A 21,951-nucleotide genomic window follows, 5' to 3' on the forward strand; every position below is an offset into this window, starting at 1 on the left:
TGCAATTTCTTTCCAGAGATTTTACTGCATATAGGACCCTTGAGCACTATCAAGGTGCTGGCCCCTTCTTCAGAGCAAAATCCTCTCAGTCTCACTCCATCTAAGGTCCACTAAGGGTGTCTGATTGAGGTTTATGCTGCAGGGAACTCCTCAATCAGGGGAAATCTAATATGTATTTGTTACTTCTTTAGTCACACAACAAGGATTAAAAATGTTCCATTACCCCACATTGAAAACTGAAATGAGTTTTACTCATTCAATTGTCATCTCTAATTCATCAATAGATGGCAGCAGAGACCTCCTTCTTGTAGATCACTAGACCACAGTCCTTCATCTTGACAGGAACTGTGGCAGTGAGATGTCACATGATTTTTACAGGTAGTGATAAGAACACATCTTAAGAACAGCTCTACTGGATCAAACCAAAGGTCCATCTAGCCCAGTATCATGCCTCTACTAGTGGGAAATATCAGGTGCTTTAGGAAGTGCATAAGAAACAGGACATTAGTAGAGTGATTCATCCCCTATCAGACTTGGCCTAGCAGCTAGAAGAAAATGCCCTAGCAAGTAGGCAGAAGTCAAGCAGAAGTCAGATGTAAAAGTCACAAGCCAAGGTGTGAAGTCTATGGCAATAGCAAGAGGCAAATCCAGGATATAAGGCCAAGGTCAGGTGACAAAGATGTTGTCAAGATGTCAAGCCAAAGGTCTGAAGCCAGAGACAGGAAATCAGGAGACAAATCAAGGTTAGTAATCAGTCAGAAAGCCAAGAGGCAAGCCAAGGTCAGGAAACCCAGAAACAAGGCAAAGTCAAGGATCAGGAGCCAAGGAACAAAGAATAAGGGCAGGGAGCAGGAGACAAGTCAGGGAGACACGAGCAGGCTGGGATCTGGTCATAGACAGGAAGCACAGCAAAATTCTGCAGCCGGGCTAGTCCTTTAAATGAGGAGCTGGAGCCATTCATGTGACCAAGCAAGAGCTGGGAGACCTGGAACCCAACTGGGAGAGGTCACTTGACAAGCTAGAGGGAAGAGACTTAAACTGAACAGTATCCATATACTCACAGCCAGCTTCTAGATGCCCTCAGCCCAGATTTCTCAGGATGGGCATGATGGAATTCATTAACTAGGTCCAGAGCATGAACATTCTTGCTGGGTTCCCAAGTATATTCTTTTTGGTCAGGGGTTGGCAACATTATGCCCATGGCCCAGATCTGGCCTGTAGAGCCACTGGATCCAGCCTATGGAGCTGGAGGGTTTTGCCTGCGTCTGTACCCATGCAAGTGAGGAGCCATTCCAGGGCTGATTAGCTCCCAGCTGCTCTCATGCCACTGCTGCTTCTCCCCGTCCTCCCAGCTCCAATCTGATGGTTTGGCAGTATGTTAGTAGTGGGGGGCTTTGCCTGCACCTGCACTGGGACTACTAGGCAGCTGAAAGCTACACCTACGCTGCTGCCATTTCCCACAGCTCCAGCTCCCCAGAGCTGGCACAGGTACAGCTTCCAGCCTATAGGGGCTGCACCAGGGCCTGGCAGCTGCAAACTGTATCCGCACTGCCGCTGCTTCTCCCTGCCCTCCCTCCTCCACCACCCCAGCTGTGATGTGGGTGCAGCATCCCACTGGTGGGAAGCTATAATGGAGTCAGGCAACTTCCAACTTCCAGGCCCTAGGGAGTGGGAAGAGGGAGTAAGAAGAAACAGCGGCAGCACAGGCATAGTTTGCAGATTCCTGGTCCTGGTGCAGCTTACCACAGGCTGGAAACTGTGTCTGAGCTGCAGCTGGGGAGAGGGGCCTGGGCGTGGGCAACTGGTGCCTCCTGAGTCTGGGGGGTCACCCACAGAAGCCACAGGCAGCATTGGGGATGGGGCTGGCGAGCACCCACAGAAGCTGCCAGTAGCATTGGAGGCAGGGACAGGGCTGGCGAGCACCTGCAGAAACTGCCACTGTGGGCAGAGGACGACCCTGTCAGGGGGTACACATGCTCCACCGTGGCCTCCCTACCAGATGCCTGTGGGCCTGGGAAAAGAGGTGGTGACCCAAGCACAGCTCCCAGCTGCCTGATTCAACATAGGCATAGGGAAAGCCCTGCACTGCTTACCTGGTGCAGAAGTCACCCAGCCTGCACCAAACTAGGATTAGGTTGTGGCTCACAAAAGGTTTACATTACAGTCCCTGCTCTGGCCCATAGCCTCCCTGGCTTTGGAATCCAGGATCTGATTATCAAAAATTCTTCCTCACCTTACATGGTCGTTGGTGGTCAAAGAGCATTAGAGTGGGAACAGGTTTGTGTGTGTGGTTTCAATAGAGATACAGGGATGATATAATTAATCACCATGGTTCTAGGCAATCTTAGTTTACAGGGCACGAATTGATCTGTCCTTTCACTGCGAAGAGCTCTAGATATCAGCACCAGAATTTGGCCAACACTCGTGGATTTCAGGTAATGGGTTGATAGCTATCCTTTGTTTCCTATACAGAAGGCAGGAACCTTTGATCCCATCACAGATCACTGTAATTTCTTTAAGAGACTTTGTTGAGGGTCCTTTTGAAAAACTTTTTGAAAGTTCAGCAATGCTATATTGCTTGTTGACACCCACAAAGAACTCCAGCAGATAGGTCATACATGATTTTCCTTTACAAAAGTTATACTGACTCTTTCCCTGCATATCAAATGAATCAATGCAACTACTAATTCTAATTTTTGTTATACAGTCTACCAATCTGCAAGGAACAGGAGTAGGACTCACTTGTTGGTAATACCCTGGATCACCTTCAAGAGCCCTTTTTATGATTAGTATTTCCATTAGCAACTCTTCAGTCCCCTGGCACTGAGACTGATTTGAGCCATGTTACATCCTATTGATAGCAGTTCTGCAGTTTCTTATTTGTCTCTTCAGAACCTCTGGCTGAATTGGAAGCTGGTCCTGGTGACTTGTAACTGGTCAATGTATCAATTTACTGTAAAACCCCATCTATTGTCACTTCAATTTCAGCTAGATCTTTAGACTTATGCCCCCCAAAAGATAGATCTGGTGTGGTAATCTCCCCAGTATCCTTTGAGTGTTCCTTAGTGAGGGCATTTAGAGCCAGATCCTATTTCAGCTTATTTGCCTAAATGGTTGTTTGGTATTTACTCACAGTTTGTGACTCAGTATTGCCCATGTGTACTTATTCAGCATGCTCAGTTGGGTTGCCCTACAGACAGGCACCTAACTTGGCCAGGTATGCACATATGGCCAAGCAAGTCCCAGCATTTTAGTCAGACATAAACTATGGCAAGTAGTTGTTAGACATAAGAGAAGAACCACCCACCTTCTACTTTTTAACTGAACAGTTAAGGCATATGACCCAGTAGTGGGAGATACAGATTATAGACTCCCCTCACCCACAGGGGGTTTGAATCAATTACTTCCCTGCAACAAGTTCCAACTTCTAGGCCCCTTCTCTAGCTTTCCCTTTGAAGCTGGTGGCCCTCTGGGCAGCCAAGAGAGGGAAATAAAGGGGTCCAGAAGGAATAATACAAGTGGGAGGGAGTGCAGGGCAAGGAGATGCATGCTTCTCTGGAGGGAAGTAAGTGCCAAAACCAGAGATGTAGCAGAGCAGCAACAGTACATAGTCAGTGCCAACTTGCAGCAGTGAATATTTTTGTACGTGCCCCTGCCAAAGGCAAAGCATGGGGCTGTTGCACTGGTCACCTTCCATAGGTTACACTACTGGTAAGAACTGTACTTACAGGGCTAGGTATGTGCCATTTAGGTATGTAAAGTGACACAGGATCTGCCTCTTAGCATCTCTCCTATGGACTTGTCTTCTCTGAGTACATCTTTTACACCCTGCTCATCTAGTGGCCTGACCAGGTTTCTGGCAGGTTTCCTTGTTCTGATGCACCTAAAAATATGTTATTTTTAGCTTTTATGTCTTCAGCAAGGTGCTCTTCAAATTGATTTTTGGCCTTTCTTGATGTTACATTTAACTTGCCACAGTGTGTGTGCTTTTCTATTTTCCTCATTTTGATATGACTTCCACTTTTGGAATGAGGTCTTTTTGTCTCCAATAGCTCCCTTCACTCTGCTTTTAAAAGCACTGTTTAGTACCTTTTTGATTGGTGATATATATTTACTCTGAGCCTCTAACATAGTATCTTTATAAACAGCCTCCAATCCACTTGCAGGCATTTTATCCTCTTAGCTGTGCTTTTTAACTTCTTTGCAACCAGTTTCCTCATTTTCGTGTAGTTCCTTTTTTAAAGTTTAATATTTTGGTGGGGGTTTTTTTACTTATTCATTCTTGCAAGGATGTAGAATTTGATGACATTTTGCTCACTATTCCAGAGCAGCTAAGTATAGTTATCACTTAAACCAGATCACTTAAACCAGGAATAAATCAAGAGGCACTTCTTTTCTAGTTATTCTAAAAAGCATTCATTTATAGTTTCTTCATATTACAAACTGAGAAGGCCTTTACCCAGCCTATACAGGCATAACTGAAGTCACCATTACTAGTATATGTACTCCTTTTGTGGTTTCTCTGATTTCCCTTTGCATTTCACAATGACTTTCATTAAATGTGGATTCCTCCTTTTCTAGAACTACTGAACATTCACAGCTGCAAAAATGGAAGTAGGAACTATAGTTTGAACATATTAATACTTACACAGTGCTCAGTACTCTGAGCAATCAGGTTCTGGGTTTCTGGAACCAGGGAGGCAGAGCCCCACTTTCCAGTCTCTGAGGGGGGGGACAACGCCAACTTATCTCACAGGTATGTTTTGAAAACACATTCATCACTGCTTGCAAAGGCACTGTAGGGATTGTGAAAGTACAGGTGACCACACACTTCCATTTGGTGAAGACCTTGTGAGGGAACACCTGGAGAGGCTGGACATCCACAAGTTAGCGGGCCCTGAAATGCACCCAAGAGTGCTAAAAGAGTTGGCTGACATCATAGTGCAACCAATAGCAAGGATATTTGAGATCTAATGGTACTCAGGAAAGGTTTCTGAAGGGTGGAAGAGGGCCAGTGTGGTGCCTATCTTCAAGAAAGGAAGGAAGGAAGATCCGGAGAACTACAGGATAATCAGTTTGACCTCAATGCCTGGAAAGATCACGGAAAAAATTATTAAAGAATCCATCCATAGCAGGCTAATAGAACACATCATTCCGAGAGACAGCCAACATGGCTTCATTACAGGTAGGTCGTGCCTGACCAACTATGACCAGGTGACAGGTCACGTGGACAGGAGAGGAGTGGCTGATGTCATTTGCTTGGATTGCAAAAAAGCCTTTGATTTGGTCTCCCATGATGTCCCCATAACAAAATTGGGTAACTGAGGCCTCAACAACTTTATGGTCCAATGGCTGGGGAACTGGCTCTGTGGTCGGACCCAGAGAGTGATAGTCGATGGAACCAAGTCAACATGGTGCACGGTGACCAGTGGCATCCCTCAGGGTTCAGTAGTCGGACCAATACTCTTTAACATATTCATAAATGACCTGGATTTGAGTGTCAGATGAAGACTGGCTAAGTTTGCAGATGACACCAGATTATGGGGAAGTGTGGTCACACTAAAGGATAGGCTGGGGATTCAGGCCGACTTGGACAGGCTCGCAAAGTGGGTGGATCTAAACCTGATGACTTTCAACATAGAGAAATGTAGGGTGCTCCACCTGGGAAGAAAGAACCCACATCATACCTATAGGCTTGGCAGTGCTACACTCACTAACACCGTGACCAAAAGGGACTTGGGATCATAACTGGCCACAAGATGAATATGAGCCAGCAGTGTGATGCTGCAGCTGGCAAAGCAAACAAAACCCTGGCTTGCATCTACCGATGACATCTTGGGTTTTGCTCAAGATGCATTCTCCCACTTTACTTGGCTTTGGTGAGGCTGCAGCTGGAGTACTGTGTCCAGTTCTGGGCTCCACACTTTAGAAAGGATGTGGAGAGCATTGAGAGAGTCCAGGGGAGAGCCACACACATGATCAGAGGTCAAGAGAGCAGGCCCTATGAGGAGAGACTGAGAAGCATGGGACTCTTCAGCTTGGAAAAGCACAGGCTCAGATGGGACTTGGTGGCAGCCTATAAGAACACCAGGGATGTGCATCAGGATCTGGGAGAACACCTGTTCACCAGGGCATCCCAAGGGAAGACAAGGTCAAATGGTCACAAACAGCTGGAAGACTGTTTTAGACTGGACATAAGGAAAAACTTCTTTCCCCGTCTGAGTCTCCAGAGTCTGGAATAGACTCCCCCAGAAGTGGTGCAAGCACCTATTCTGGACACATTCAAGAAGCGTTTCAATGCCTTTGGGCAGGGAGCTGGATCCGAGGATCTCACTAGGTCCCTTCCAGCCCTGATGTCTATGAAATTATCACCACAAACAAGCCCTTGCAGTCACACAGGAATGAAATAGTGTGCAGGACATGAGGCTTAGTGTGCAGTAAACTACATACAACACAAAGCCCTGAGCGCGTTCTCAGTAATTGAGTACAGCCTGTCCTGTGCCCTAAGCCAGGCTGGGTCCTGAGGAAAAATAGCGTGTGATTGTATACTTAAATACTATATCTTATGTGCATATACACAAAATGTTACCAAAAACTCAGTTAATTCAGCACTTAGAGACACAAAACTATAGCCCACCTATGATCAGGAACTCTTTTGTAATGCATGCACAGTTAAGATATAGCCGAAATTCCCTTGAGGATTCCCCTTAAGACATGCAATTAAGATATAATTATAATTCCCTCAAGTATCATCACCTGGGTCAGAAAAGAAGCAAGATACAGATCTACATACCGCAATGGCATAGTACTACATATTTTTCCAGCATCTTATCTAGTTGCTCACAATAACATAATAGAGGTTCTCAGTTATACCAGCTGGGAAGATTCAAGAGGTAGCATGCCTTCTTGAATTTGCAGTATTCTTCAATTTTTCCTCCCAATCTATACCCTATACTTAGAGATGGCTTATGCCTATAAACATTCTCTGGTTGGTTTTATTCAAATATCTTTGTTTCACTGCAACTTTTGCTACTGAACTAAACCAATTTTCTTGTGGATTTTGAAGGTAGCAAAGTTACAGTTCTGGGAGGGAGAATTTCCTCACTATCAAGGAATGCTGCTTGCCATCATAATGGCTTTCTTTTCACCTTTATTTATGATCCTCACTGACAAAGCTGTTTTGTATCTACATTTGTAACACAAATGTAACACCTCTGCCATAGCTAAGCTATATCCAATACACAACCACTAACAATTTCAAACTATGAGGTTCTAAATTATAAAAATCATTTACAATTCTTTGGCAATGCCTCGCAGTTGAGGATGACCGTCTTCCATGAATGGCTTCTTGGGTTTGAAAATGGCTGACGAGGCCAATCTGAGATTGGCAAATTCTGTTGCAATTCAGACACGTGGGGTGGGGGGTGAATGGTTCTGAATTCTTGATTCAGTCCGTGACACACTGTTTCTGTTGCTCCCACTTTCCATCTCCTGCTGCTGTCATACGGTTTCAAAGAACTAAGATTGCTGCACCAAACTCTTTCTGCATTTGGGGCAGTCCTGAGTAATAGTCTCCCATAAGTTGACATTGATGTTACATTTTTTCAAGTTGGCCTTAAGGACACCCTTGAAGCACTTTCACTGCCCTCCTCTCGAGTATATATTTTGACTGAGTTGGGAGAATAAAACTTGCTTCAGGAGTCTGGGGTCAGACATCCAGATGTTGTGGCTGGCCCAGCAAAGTTGATGCCAAATGATCATTGCCTCAATGGTTGTGGGTTTTTACCTGTGAGAGGACTCTAATGTTAGAAGGTCTGTCTTCCCATTGGATTTGAAGAATCTTCTGCGGGCAGCATTGCTGGTATTTCTCCAACAACTTGAGGTATCAGTGTCTCAGCTCCATATAGTAAGATGGGGATTATAACCCATGAGCTTAGTTTTAGATCTGATGTCACTATCTTTGAACACCTGTTTCCTCAGGCATTATTGTAACAATTATTACAATAATTATTTATGACAAATTATAAAATTATTAAAATATTTTCAAGTGTGAGCTAGGCTTATACTGGCATCCTCTCCTGGATATATGTACACCCTCCCCCCCCATACAGATGGTTCATCAGCAGGGTTGAAATCTATAGACATACTACATAGACCTCTTATACTCAAACCAATATGGTAACTGATATCAGTAGTAGGTTGCTATTCATTACGTGGACCAGCATTTTTGAAGGATGGTTCACTTGCTGGCAGGCTTCACAGCTGTGTGTTCATAGCAGAGGAATGGTTAGACTCTGGATTCTTGGTTCCATTCCTGGCTCTGGAGGATGAGGTAGGGGTCTGCTCATAGATGCAGACTCTTCTGCCCACTCCCCACAAACCTGACTCCTTCCTTAACTCTTCCAACCTTAATTTCTTCCAGTCCTGTTTCTGTGCCTGTTCTGGTTCCAGATTCCAGTCTCAGTCTTCTCTCCCAAGATTTCAATCCCATTCCCAGTCTCCCTGCCACATAAATCCTATCCTAACACATCCAAAATCCCAGTCCTTATTTTCCTTTCCCATTCTCCTTGCTCAGCCAACCCCAGTTTCCTCCTCCATTCTCCAATCTGTCTCTTCCCCTTTTACACATGCATTTGTTTGTGGTCACTGCCTTTGCTTTTGTTAGATACATCCTTTCCTCAGCCTCTTTCCCTCTGCCTTAGTGGTTTCCTGTCCCAGTCACTCACCAGGGCCCACTGTCTGCTCCTAGTTCTTAATTTCAGTCTTCACCCTCCTCATTTGCCTCCAGTTTCATATTCTGTCCTCTATCTTCCCTATCCTAGCCTACAATCCCACCACTCTTCCACTGTACTTTGTCTGGTTCTTATAGCTCTCCACATTTGAACCAAAGAGCTTCCTCCTCTACAACACCTGGTTACCAATGACAGGATCACTGAAAACACAGAAAAGACAGGTTCACTGCTCTCAGTTCCAGTGCATGGTCCCACCCTAGCCCTGGGAGCAGCTGGAACAATAAATAAACATGTAAATGCTTTCTGAACCCCAACAGCACTAGACTGCGTGTGCATGGTCACACTGGGCACTTCTTTGTGAGACACTTTACTGCATATTAGATTAATGTGCAGTAAAGTGTCACTGTCTATGCATACCCCACACTAACTGCACATTATTCATAAATTCATAGATTGTAGAGTCAGAAGTGACCTGAAGGATCATCGTGTCAGGCAGGAAAAGGACTGAGATCAGACAACCTCAGCCAGGTGCCTATCTAGCCTCCTCTTGAAGACCTCCAAGTTAGGTGATAGTACCACCTCTCTTGGCAGCTCTTTCCAGATTCTGGCCACTCTTACTGTGAACATTTTCTTCCTAATGTCTAACCTGAATCTACTCTCCACTAGTTTGCACCCATTGTTCCTGGTTACTCCTAGGGGTGCCCTGGTAAATAGCGCATCTCCAACTCTTTGTTGTCCACCCTTGATAAGCTTACAGGCTGCTACAAGGTCCTGTTGAAAGGTCCTCAGACTCTTGTGAAGGCTGAAGAGATCCAGACCCCTCAACCTCCCCTTGTAGGGTCTTGCACAGAGGTCACTAATCATATGAGTGGCCCTCCTCTGGACCCTCTCCAGATTCTCTGCATCACTCTTGAAGTGCAGCATCCAGAACTGGACACAGTACTCCAACTGCAGCCTGACCAATGTCGCATAGACAGGGAGCATCACCTCCCTTGATCTGTTGGTCGTGCATCTGCTAATGCACGATGAGGTGCGACTGGCTTTGTTGATGACTTCATTAAACTGCCAGCTCATGTTCATCTTGGAGTCAACTATTAAATTAGTCTTATGCACCATTGGCTAGTACCAACACATACAGGCACTAGATAAATGGTGCATTATGTAATGCACAGTAGTGTAAATTGTAGATATTGATCGGGACCAGTCCCAATGCGCACAGGGGTGGGAGACAACTGCCTCTGCAGCTGGCACAGCTCTCCCAGCTCCGTGCACGTCAGGACTGCCCCCCCCCACCCATGGCCCCTGCCAGCCCCCATGCTGGCTCTCAGGGAAGCCTGATGCTCCCTCTGGGTGCTACAGGATATCAGAGCAGGGCAGGAGCAGCCCTGGACCAGGCTGCTCTTGTTGGGCACATATCTGCACCCAACAGGGCACACAAAGACACATTCCTGGCCACATCTTACTGTGCCTTATTTTACTGAGCAGTAATCTCACTGCACATTAATTGCACATGTAGACACACCCACTCTGGAAGCGTATGGTGCACAAAGTCTGGTCAACACAAGATGCTGTGCTGAGAGAATCCTGGGAAGAGCTAGAGCATGCTTCTTGAAGATGGAGTCTTCAGAGGTCTCAGTTGCTAAATCCTCACACATCTGCACTTAACGTGCATAAACTGCCTGTTTTCAAATGTCTATATGACTTAGTTAAAAGTTGCGCAGATCTTCAAAAGACAGACCATACCCCTGCCAATTCTCATTTGCCTTCTCCTAAACCTGGCAGTGCTAGGGCTTGCCAAAGAAGTTGTCAGAATTTTGTAAATGCTGAAAAATAATGTAATTTCCCTATCCTTACCCTCAGAAACAGCAGAAGCATTTTAGTTGGAAAAAAAAATTAAACACAAAGCATAGAAAATTTCTACCAAAGAAGTTTGGCAAGGCTATAAGCAACTAAAAGTAGGGTGTTATAAAAAATGGCCATATATCTCATTATAACAGAAGATAGAACAACTGCCAGCTATTACATGCTGAACAAAGAAATAGGAATAGTCTAAAATTTAGACTCTAAATATATGTGTATGTATATTTTTATTACATGAAGTATTGATAAAGCAAAATGGCTGAACAGTAATTGTAAAGAATTAATATTAGTTATTTTAATTTACATGAATGCATATACCACTTACTGTTTAGGCAAATTATCTCATCTAATCTTAAAAAGATTAAATTAATTAAGTAGCTTGATTTAAAGTGAATACACAAAATTTAAACACTTTCATTAAGATATTAGCATAACATTAATTAGCTGCATGCTACATTGTAGAATAATTTAAAACAATTATGTAAAAAGGAAATAAAACAAATTAAGTATTTGATTTGATGTATGTAAGCTATATATTGTATATATTTAATAGATTTCATAGACATTAGAGGCTGGAAGAGACCTCACAAGATCATCAAGACCAGCCACCCTACCACAGGCAGGAAGTCTGCTGGAGTCAGATGATCCCAGCAAGATAGACATCCAGACGCCTTTTGAATGAGTCCAGAGTCCAGAATGCTTACAAAAACTCAGGGGAGTGGGGGGCATGAGTCTGTTCCAGACCCTGGGCAACAACTGTTCTCCCAGGCCCTGGTGCACAACCCTTATATACTTGTAGGCTACCACCAAGTCCCTGCTGAGTCTTCTCTTCTCCAGGCTGAAGAGTCCCAAGTCCCTCAGCCTTTCCTCATAAGCCTTGCCCTCTTGGCCTTTGAACATATGGGTCACAGGCCACACATAGGGAGGGTATGCGGAGGGAAAGCACATGCCCCCACTGAGATTGGCTGCTAGTGTGGCTGGTGGCCCCCATACACACACTGACACCACCACCGGCGTCTGTGGGTGGTCCCCACTTGTCACTCACCGCTGACACAGCTGCCTACAACTAGTGCCCTCCCAGTCTCGAGAGGCACCAGTTGTTCATGATACAGGTGGCTTTCCTTTGGACTCTCTCAAGCTTATCCACATCCCTCCTGAAGTGCAGGGCCCAAAACTGGCCACAGTACTCCAGCTGTGGCCTCACTAAGGCTGAGTAAAGTGAGAGGATGATGCCCCTAGTTTTTCTTGAGATGCATTGGTGGATACATGCCAGAGTTTGCTTTGCTTTGCTGGCCATTACATTGCATTGGTGGCTCATGTTCATCCTGTGGTCAGTCAAGACCGCCAAGTCTCTTTCAGTCATGGTGCTAGTGAGCATAGCACTGCTGAGCCTATAAGTATGCTGCTGATTCTTCCTCCCAAGGTAGAGCACCCTGTACTTCTCTGTACTGAAGGCCATCAGATTTTGGTCTTCTCACCTTCTGTGTGTGTCCAGGTTGGCCTGTATCCCCAGCCTGTCTTCTAGCATGACCACCTTCCCCCATAGTTTAGTGTCATCTGCAAACTTTGTCCGTCTGCATCTGATTCCCAAATCCAGATCATTAAATGGACATGTTGAAGAGTACTGAGCCCTGAGGGACACCACTTGTCACCTTGCACCATGTTGATTCACTCCCATCAACTAGTACTCTTTGGGTCCAACCCCGGAGCCAGTTTTCCAGCCATCGGACCGTACAGTATTATTTATTCATGGACTATTTCACTTTATATAATATAAAACAAAAATAAAAAACTTAGGATGATTATGCAAAGGAGATTTAAATTTAAAAAACTGACCAAAGAAAATGCAATTGTTTAAACATAATATTATATTTTAGGTAAATACTATATTTAGGTAAATAACTATATAATTGAAATTAGATTTAATGTCACAAATTTTAACAGGACTTTTAGAGCAAGCCACTCAAACACCCATTGTTTTCACTGGAATTTGCAAATCCCCCTAGACACTTATCTATGTCTTTACATGCCAAAATACTTCTGAAAACAGGGCTGTTGGGGTTAGAATAATGAAAGTAAGGAACCTAGGTAGTTGTGAAAAATCCCACTGTAACAACCTACAGGTTCCCTAAAGGTTGGAATAAGAGTTGTAGGGGGCTGATTTGGAGGGTGGCACCAGGACGCTTCCAGAGAGCTCCATGTATTTGGCGAATTGTGCAACAGATCTGGGCATAAGATAAACAACATGGCTGCAAGCAGAAGCAGTGAATACAGGACACTTAAGTCAAGATCCAAGTTGATACAGTCCAAATGGAGTCCCTTTTTATCATACAAGCTCTGTGCATGAAACACCCACTAGGTATTTATCCATGTTGTAAAAGGATATATATGTTCCTGTGACAGGGGCATGTCCTGAGGCTGGGCACAAAGCTGGCCTACCTACCCATCCAGGGATGTCTCTTCTGTCTCTCCAGCCATGACCTGATGTATAAAGACAGATGTAATAATGCAGGAGGCTGCCCATTTTATGCCCTGATGCCTAAGGCATTATACATGGCTCTAACCTTCCCTATACCATACCCCATGCCTTGTAGATGGCACCCAAAAATCATCTAACTTCCCCCGGCTCCCTTGCTGAGCCTTACCACTTGGCCTGTGGCCCAAATTCAGCCTCAGGCGTCTGTAGACTTACCTTGGCCATTACACCCTTTCATTGGAGCCAAAACTCACACCCCCTCACTGGGGCTCACTCAAACTATTGGGGGCAGCCTATCCACAGTCCTTCAGGCCCTGCTCGGACCTTGTTCTGTGTGCCCCGTCCCCCACAGCCCTCTAGGCCAATCTATGCAGACCCTACTCTACGCCCTCTCTGCCCAGTCCTTCAGATCACCATAAGGACCCTACTCTGTACAGCCTACTACTTATAATTATGCCCCTCACTAGGGCCTCAGGACCTTATGCCCCTTAGGTCCAAGACATGTTGATAATGCCTGGACCCATGCCTGTCCCTACTCTGGGGTTACTCACCAGGTTGTGGAGGCTGGGACTATAAGGCACCCTATACTCACCTTTCACTAGGGAGGCAACTGGTGTGGCATTTCCTGGGGATCACCCCACCACAGGCAGCCCCACCACACTAACCTACCCTAGCAGAGTGTAGTTTTACATCATTCCCCAGGACCATAAACCTCCACCACGCCCATAGCATATTATGTGAGCAGCAGCTCTAGTCTGGCAATGTTCTGCCTCCAGCTCCTTGCAACAAACTACTGGCTCTACTACTTCAAGCCTGCTCTTATATCTAGCAGCTGGTCCCACTCTCCAATCAGGCAGTTTCCTGCTGGTCATGTGACTCCTGATTGGACGTGCAGCCACTTGCAGGCTGCTGTATTTTTTATTCTAGCCCTTAAAGTGGCAGCCACCAAAGGTGCCCTGCCACAGTTACAAAATCTCACTTAAAGGTCCTAATCCTGGAATAAGTTTTACATTACTACCAATCCCAAATATTGAAAGGAATTACAAATTAAATTTCAAAAAATCATAAGACTGGTATTAAAATAACTATATATTAAATAATTCTAAATGTGGGGTTCATTTGATTTACCTTATAGTTTTGGAACTTTTAGTAAAACTTAGTAAACTTTAGAATTTTTTTTTAATTAAAACAGATTTTTCAGTTAAATGGCATGACACAAACATCAGGCGGTCCACATAGCACCATACTTAGGGCATCTTATTTGGTGTTCTGGATATTTCAAATATTGTTCCTTGTAGTTATAGGTAAGGGTTTGAAGCAGTGATTTTGTGGACTTCATAGGGTGACCTGCCCTCCCCCCAGGTCCTCCGGGGCCCAGTGGGTGGGACATGGCATGGAAGGGTGGAGAGGCTCAGTGCTGCTGCCCCCAGGAGCCCTGCACTGGCTGCAGCACTGTGGTGAGGCACCCCTTGTCTGCCCAGCATCAGCTGGGGTGGTAGTGGCAGCAGTGGTGTGGCGCTGTGCACCCTCCTGCAGCTGGGCAGGCAGGAGCCACCTTGCCATGGCCGTACAGTGCTCCTGGGGAAAGGGCAGCAGGGCAGGGAGCTCCAAGCCCACAGTGGGCAGCCTAAATCTATCCCCACCTCTGTGTCCCACAGTCTTGGTTGAGCTCTTTTCCAGCTACATTGGCAGTGGGGAGGTGGACTTGTGTCCTGCCTTTCCATTTTTAAAAGGTGGTCACCCTAGATTCCATCAGCTAATGTTAGCCTTTAACCTTTGTAACAACCTGCAGGTTGGAACACAAATTGCAGTGGGGATGATTTGGAGGGTGACCCAGGAAGCTCAAAGTGCTTGGAGAATTTTGCAGTAGTTCTGAGCACACATTACACCTCATGGCTGCAAGTAGCAACATCAAGGACACAGCTCTTCTAATAACGATCTAAGTTTTTGCAATCCAGATGGGGTCCCTTTATTATTGCCCAAAGCTCTGGCATGATACAACCTGTGCATATGGATACTATCCCAGATCATTTCTGTTCCAGAAAACAACTTCATACATTTTTTGTAATGTACATCCAAAGAAATACTAGACAACATCTTTGATTTCTCTTCCTCATTTTAGCAGCCTGAAAGATGCAAAATTTTAGGCAAGCCATTCAGATGAAAAGGAATACCCTAAGTTTACAATCTGCCCTGAACAACAGGCAAAGCAGAGAAAGGAATTGTGACTATGAAACTTAACTGGTCTCTGGCTGGATTCCATTTTGCTGAAGGGAATAAAATAATCTGCTTGGTCTACCCCAGGCATCCTGCCCTTCTCTTCTGTGCAGGAAAAAACTAATCTTGTGTAATGTCCACCATCCGGATCAATACACTAGGGACTATACCAAGGACTTTCTGAACTGGCTGCCCTAATTCCAGAGGAAAAAGTCTGGCAGAATGAGCTCTAGCAAGGCTAGCAAAGAGCAGCCAAAGGCTGATGTGGAGGTGCCAGCTGGATAGTAAAATGCTTCTGAGGGCAAAGGAACACTTGCTTCCCCCCCTTGTAAAGAGCTGAGGCTTTGGGATAAGTTAATTGCAGACTCTACATCTCATCTCTTGGCACCATGACAGAATCAGATCCATAAAAAGCTATTTAGTGCATGCAGGTAAGGCAGCCTTTATTAGACTACAGTAAGAATAACAGTCATTTTTGTAATAGAACACATACACACATGGACATCATTCAAAACTGAGGAAATCTCTCTCTCTATAAGTGCACAATTTCTATAATACTTTTTATTTGTGAGCAAAATCTACATTTGGTTAACTGCCTGCAAGTGTTTTTAAATGTTGTGGTATTTTTAAGGATACCACCAACCCTGAAAAATCTACACAAAATGTATTAAACATGCAGGTGGCATGAATGTGCGTACAATTACACTGTCAACTTGGCAATAAAATTGGCTAATTTGGATCTTAGGATGCTTAGCGTAAGCTATTTATGAGCTTCCAGTATAAGCCAGCTAGTCATGAGTGATTTAAAAAACGTCTACTTGTGCAAAAGGAAGGGGAAAACACACATTTGCTTGGTCTAAAACTCTTCTGGGATGCCATCATTTCCTCTTTTACTTATTGTAACTACACCCACTTTGACTCCCTTGACACCCAAAGCACCATCCTGTGGTCCAGGGATATCAAACATAAAGCTTTTGGGTCAGATCTGGTCCACAGAGGTACATCATCCAGGCCATGGGGCTTCTTACTGTGGCTGCCAGAGCTGCTGTGTCAGTGTGGCCAGCACACACTGGGTTAAGGCAGCCCCACTGAAGGTAGGTACCCTCTCACCCCCACTTTTTGTGCCACCAAATGTAGTTTTCAGTCGCTGCTAGGGATGAAAATCAGCGGCAGTCAGTGACAGAGGTAAGCAGTAGTGTTAATTCCCTGGTTCTGGAAGGAAATATGACTCACCAACTAATTTGTCTTTGCCACTCCTGCCCTAGCTCATGCAACATCCTTAAGCCATCTTATTGATTGTGCTGGCCACAAAACTCAATTTCTGTAACAGTTTCACATTGACTTTCAAAGGGGCCAGCCAGACAACTCTACCCTAGTACCTACCACTATTGTTTCTGGCTGGGTGGCCCCTCAATCTCTGCTTCCTGCAACGTCATCTATTTCTCTTTACTCCTGTTGCCTCTTTATTGTTTGCTGCACATTCTTTTTTGTTTCAAATAGCTAAGCAAATGCCAAATCCAACTCAACAAAGCTCAATAACTGTGATGACAGGTATTTATGGGCCATAGAACTTCAACCAGGCTGGCATCCTATGTCCCAGCCCCACAGGGCTGGAAGTTCAAATGCTTGCCTTATCCAGGCTGGTATCAGTGCAAGTCCACGGCCTGGGAGTTTGGATGCACTCTGTCATGCTTGATCTTCACCAAAAGGTCTGGATAGATAGATAGATAGATAGACAGACAGACAGATAGATATTGATATTGATATCAATAGATATTATATCCAGTGTCCAATTCAAATATCCAAATTAAATATTCGTATCTGTGAATATCTGTGGGCCATACAACTTCAAAGAGGCCAGGATCTTACCTCCCAGACCTATAGGCCTGGGAGTTCAGATACTCCCAGTCTTCAGGTGAACATCATATGTAGAAGTCCCAGGTCTGGAGGCCTGGGACTACGGATGTGCCGTCACACAAACGCTCCTGTCTGCTTTCCCTTACAAGTGAAACAGTCCTTTTAACTTGAGCTGCCCCTCAGCTTGAACTTGAAGGTCGCTGCCCCACTCCCTCCTCATCCATCTTCACTGCGGTGCTGCACGCACTGACCTAGACACAAACTCCATGTGGAGGAACCCTGCCTGAGTTTGATAGGGTTTTTAGAGAAGGATATTGCATCTATCCTCTCCCACCAACCCCCGTGTCCCTTCAACCTGCTGGGGGAGGCACAACAAAAACTAAGAGCACTGATAGCCAAAGGGCACAGGAGACTTCTGTGTAATTGTCTGTGAGGACACAGAGGTTTTTAGTCTGGGCATGAGACGGGCAGATTAAAACAGGCAGATCTGCTGTCTGGTTGCTATGCATGAGAAAGCTGCACGCCCTGCTTGCCTCATGTATTAGCCACGGACCCCACTCTGTGGGCATAAGACCACTTTGGTACAGCTGATGATGTATCAGACCTGCTACCCCTTCAAATTAAAGTTGGATAGAAACCAGCTAGGGACTCATTACACCTTTGCAAGCACTAACTTCTTAGCCAGTTAACTCTTTTTGTGGCAGGAGAGCCATTTTTATGGGGCGCTAGCTACTTTGCACGGGCTCGCGGGCCAGCTTTATTTACACTACATGTAACATGTAGCAGGGGTCGGAAAAAAACACCGACGTGTCTAGGGGCGAGGCCTCAAGAGGCGATCTGCATATGCAAAGGAGGAGACGTCGGGGGAGCCCCGCAGGGCTCTGCCCGCCCCGGCCAGCGCGGCTTCCTCATCAAGGAGGAAAACGCGCCCGAAGGCTCACGAGCGAGAGCAGTCTCATTAGCATACGATGAATATGCATGTAGACGGCCCCGCCCACTCCAACGGCATTCGGAGGTTACAGGTACGGCGGTTGGGCTCGTGCAGGCATCACCCCGCTCGTGCCCGATAGTAACCCCGACCTCGCTCCCTGCCGCTCCCCCTCCCCTGCCCGGCTCTCTCCTGTCCCGCCGCAACCAATGAGAGAATGGACTCCGCCCCTCGCCCAAACCTCCGCGCCATCCTGCCCAATCAGAGCACGGATCCCGGAAGCCGCTCGTCCAATCCTTGGCCGAGGCAGAGAGAGCCGTCCCTCCCCCCATGTGGGATAACCTTTGCCTTAGTAAGTGTTCGGCACCGCCCGGCTGCCACATTCGAGCCAATGGAAGGCGGAGGAGGGAGCAGGGGAAGGGCGGCGCAGCCAATGGCTGCCGAGGAGGGCGTGTCCTCGTGCGGGGGCCGCGGTGGCTACCGCTGCCACTGCCACCGCCGCTGCCGGGTTCGGGGAGCAGCGGCTGCCCGGACGGCCCGGGTAGAAGATGGCGGTGAAAGGGTCCGGGCTTGGCCTCGGCCTCGGCCTGGCCGCGGTGGCAGAGGTGCTGGGCTCCTCCGAGCAGGCGCTGCGTCTCATCGTGTCCATCCTGATGGGTAAGGGCGAGGCAGGGGGCAGAGGTCAGGGGGCAGAGCGGGAGCAGGGGGCTCGACCCCCGCCCGCACGTGGCGCTGGAGTGGCGGGGGGAGCCCTCGGGCCGAGGCAGGCAGCGGGGTCGCAGCTGACCACGTGTGCACCTGCAGCAGGGTGGGCCAGGCGGGTGCTGTGGCCGGGGGCGTGTGCCCACGCTGTGCCCTAAGCCTGGGTGCAGGGGGGAGGAGCAGGTACCAAGGCTGGGAGCCACTTCCGGCAGGGGCTGACTGGGGGTAGGAGCATCTGTCTCCCTGCCTAGCTGCCCTGGTGGCCTGGGCCCCTAGGGGAGCCGGTGGGCTTGGGAGATGCTCAGAAAAGAGCAGTAGCCAGGAGCTGGAAGTGAGGAGGCAGCTCCTTCTGGCTAAATTGGGCCTGGTCCATTAATTAGTTTTGGCCCACCAGTGTCCTGAGCTCCCCAATAGCTCCCCAGACTCCCGTCTCCCCTGTGGAAATGAGTTAGGGGTGTGCAACAGTAGCGAGGAGGAGAGAAGGATGGATGGCTGCAGTGGGAACTGGGAAAGCTTCTCCTTTCCCAGTTCAGGCACATCTCCCCCAAAGGCAGAGAAGAGTTGCGCCAAGTTAGTTTGAATGGAAGCATTAGGTGCCTATGTTTCTAGACATGAGGCTGAGCAGGGCTATAGTGTTCCTGGCTTCTGCTCTCTGCTTTGTCCCTGTGTATTGCAAGCTCTTACAGATCCTTTTATTCAGGGCATTTACTTTGGGCATTGAGGGATTTTGAAGTTCCCAGTCTTTTGCAAGATTTGAGATCTTGACGTTGCACGCAAACCTGTTGTGTCATAGTTGTTTCTGTTTCCCTATGAACGCATGTATCTGGACAGGCTGAGTTCAGATATTTGTGAGCCTGTATCGTGCATCTCCACACAGCCAGTTGGGTAGGTGTGCATCTCCCTGCCAAGGTACATCTACCTTAAAAGGGCTGTGTGAAAACGACTTGTTACAACAGTATTTGCAAGGTAGGCTGAAGGAAACCTAAGCACTGACTGGTTAACAGGTGAGCTTCTGCCCTGCAGCAGAATTGCATCACAGCTAAGATATTAATCTTAGCTAGTTAACTAGTGCACCTCTGCAATTCACTTCTATGCCTGTCAAAATGTAGCATATTACAAGCTGTACAGTGACTGAGGCGCCGAAGCGGTGATAGGGGACTAAAGAATATATTTTTTGTCCATTAACTTTAACTCCTCTTAGTTCCTCTTCATCAACTGCCTCTCTGAATACCTGTGGTAAGTGTCCTGAAATGAACTTTGATTTTGTAAACTTGTAACTTCTCAGTAGTCACATCCATCTATTTTGTGTTTGTTCTGTTTTCTCCCACCTGAGTATTCATAGAGGGGTGCCATTGCTACCACCAGTTAGAGTTGGCTTTACGAAGTTGCATTAGTTTAACTTCGAAATCAAAAAGTCCATGGGTTGGATCTAGCCCACAATGCTGCTTTATCTGGCCCACTGGTCTAGGTAAGTTGGGGGTGTGGCTAAGAAGGATGGCCTGCTGCAGAATTTGGGGTCCCTGGTTCCTAGTAGAGATTTGTCCTTGCCAGCAGGAGGGTGAGGGAAGGATGTTCTGGCACATCCCTGCTTGCTTTACAGCCACCTTGGCCTGTTGCCACCTTTGTGGCAGGTAGCCACCTGGCCCACAACAGCCATTTGTCCTACCACCAACTGGCCTGCTGCCACCCTAGTGCTGGGCCCCAGGCTGCATCCACTACCCTGGCTTGGATCTGGCTTCACAGTCCGGATCCAGCCTAGGACACTGTTACACACAACTGGCTCCAAACTGTACTTTAGAGATGGCACAAAACCTATTCTCTGTTGAAGGGCATAGAGAATCATAGATTTTACTTTGGAGTTTGGATGCTTCCAGGGTTAGGCAAGAGCTAAACAGTTTTCAAAATTGCAGTTTTGAACTTGCATACCTAAGACCTTTAGGGGATCTAGTCTCCGTTTAGTGTTTTAGACAGTTTGCAGACTTGGATAGGTAATGACTCTTTCAATTGCACTAAGATGACTAAATTGTTAATTCAAGGTAAATGATGTCAGCTGTTCCACTCATGATCATTTAGTGGATGGTGTGACATGTGAATGAAGGATCTGGTAATTGAAAGCTGTTTCAGGGAAAGAAATGTTAATAGAAGAGATACTGGTTTCCTTCCTCTCCTAACCTAAGATACCAGGCTAGATGTCAAATTTGTCTTACTGAATGACAGCAGATAGCTATGAGCAGTCCCTGAAAAGCAGCATGCAGTGCAGCTAGATCTTTTATTACATCCTGTGGTGTACATCTCACAACGTCAGGGGAAGACCAGACCTCAGGAAGAGGACTTCTCCTTTGAAGGAGCCAACTTCTTTCCTGACAAGAACTCCTGCCTACATCAAAGGGCATACAGCAGGGTCAGGTGAAGGAAGCCTTGTGTTCTGGAGGTACCGGACCAAACCACAGGCTACTGACAGAATCTTTGCTTTCATTTTTAAAACTATCTGACTGCAGCTAACTTGAAATTATTTCTGAGGTGTGTGACCTACTCTGGCACCCCAGCATGGTGTTAATAACAAGACCCAGTGCATCCTTAGGAAAAGATACTTCATGTGGGACAGGAGGGAAAGAGTGCAATACCCTCTCACTCCCCACTCCCCCCAGATCCATGCTGTTGCTGGTATTTACCCTGGCATCTAGAAAGCATTCCTACACTTGTTGCTCCCACTGCTTCTCTACTGAGGTGGTGAAAAAAAAATCCTGCCAACACCTGGGGGTTAATATAGGGGCTCCATGCTGCTGTCCTTGTGTCTCTGGGAGAAAAGAAGATTCCCTGCCACCACCATTCTAGGTGGTGCAGGACTGCAGAAGGCCCTGTACAGCTGCCTCCAGCCTGAGTTATCTCCTCTGGAGAGATTTCAGTGGAATGAATGATGCATGCAGTTTTGGGTGCCACACTTGAAGAGGGTTATGGATAACCTGGAGAGGGTCCAGAGAAGGACCACTCATATGGTTAAGGGCTTGCAGGCCAAGCCCTACAAGGAGAGACAAGGGCACCTGGACCTCTTCAGCCTCTGCAAGAAAAGGTTGAGAGGCAACCTCTCCTATGACCCCAGCTGACTTCCTGCCCTTTGGGCAGGGGGCTGGACTCGATGATCTCCCGAGGTCCCTTCCAGCCCTAATGTCTATGAAATC

General features: G+C 46.6%; 1 protein-coding gene across 1 annotated transcript in view; it reads left to right on the top strand.

Moving 5' to 3' along the window:
* The first annotated feature begins 18,562 nt into the window (after positions 1-18,562).
* Positions 18,563-21,951, top strand: part of LPCAT3 (lysophosphatidylcholine acyltransferase 3) — a 25,151-nt gene continuing 21,762 nt past the window's right edge. The window contains exon 1 of the mRNA XM_019548881.1: positions 18,563-18,727. Within this exon, the coding sequence (XP_019404426.1) occupies positions 18,619-18,727 (109 nt within the window). The 5' untranslated portion in view covers positions 18,563-18,618. The remainder of the gene's footprint in view (positions 18,728-21,951) is intronic.

The sequence above is a fragment of the Crocodylus porosus genome, unplaced genomic scaffold (genome assembly GCF_001723895.1).
Source record: "Crocodylus porosus isolate Cpor-Errol unplaced genomic scaffold, CroPor_comp1, whole genome shotgun sequence".
In the NCBI taxonomy this organism is placed as follows: domain Eukaryota; kingdom Metazoa; phylum Chordata; order Crocodylia; family Crocodylidae; genus Crocodylus; species Crocodylus porosus.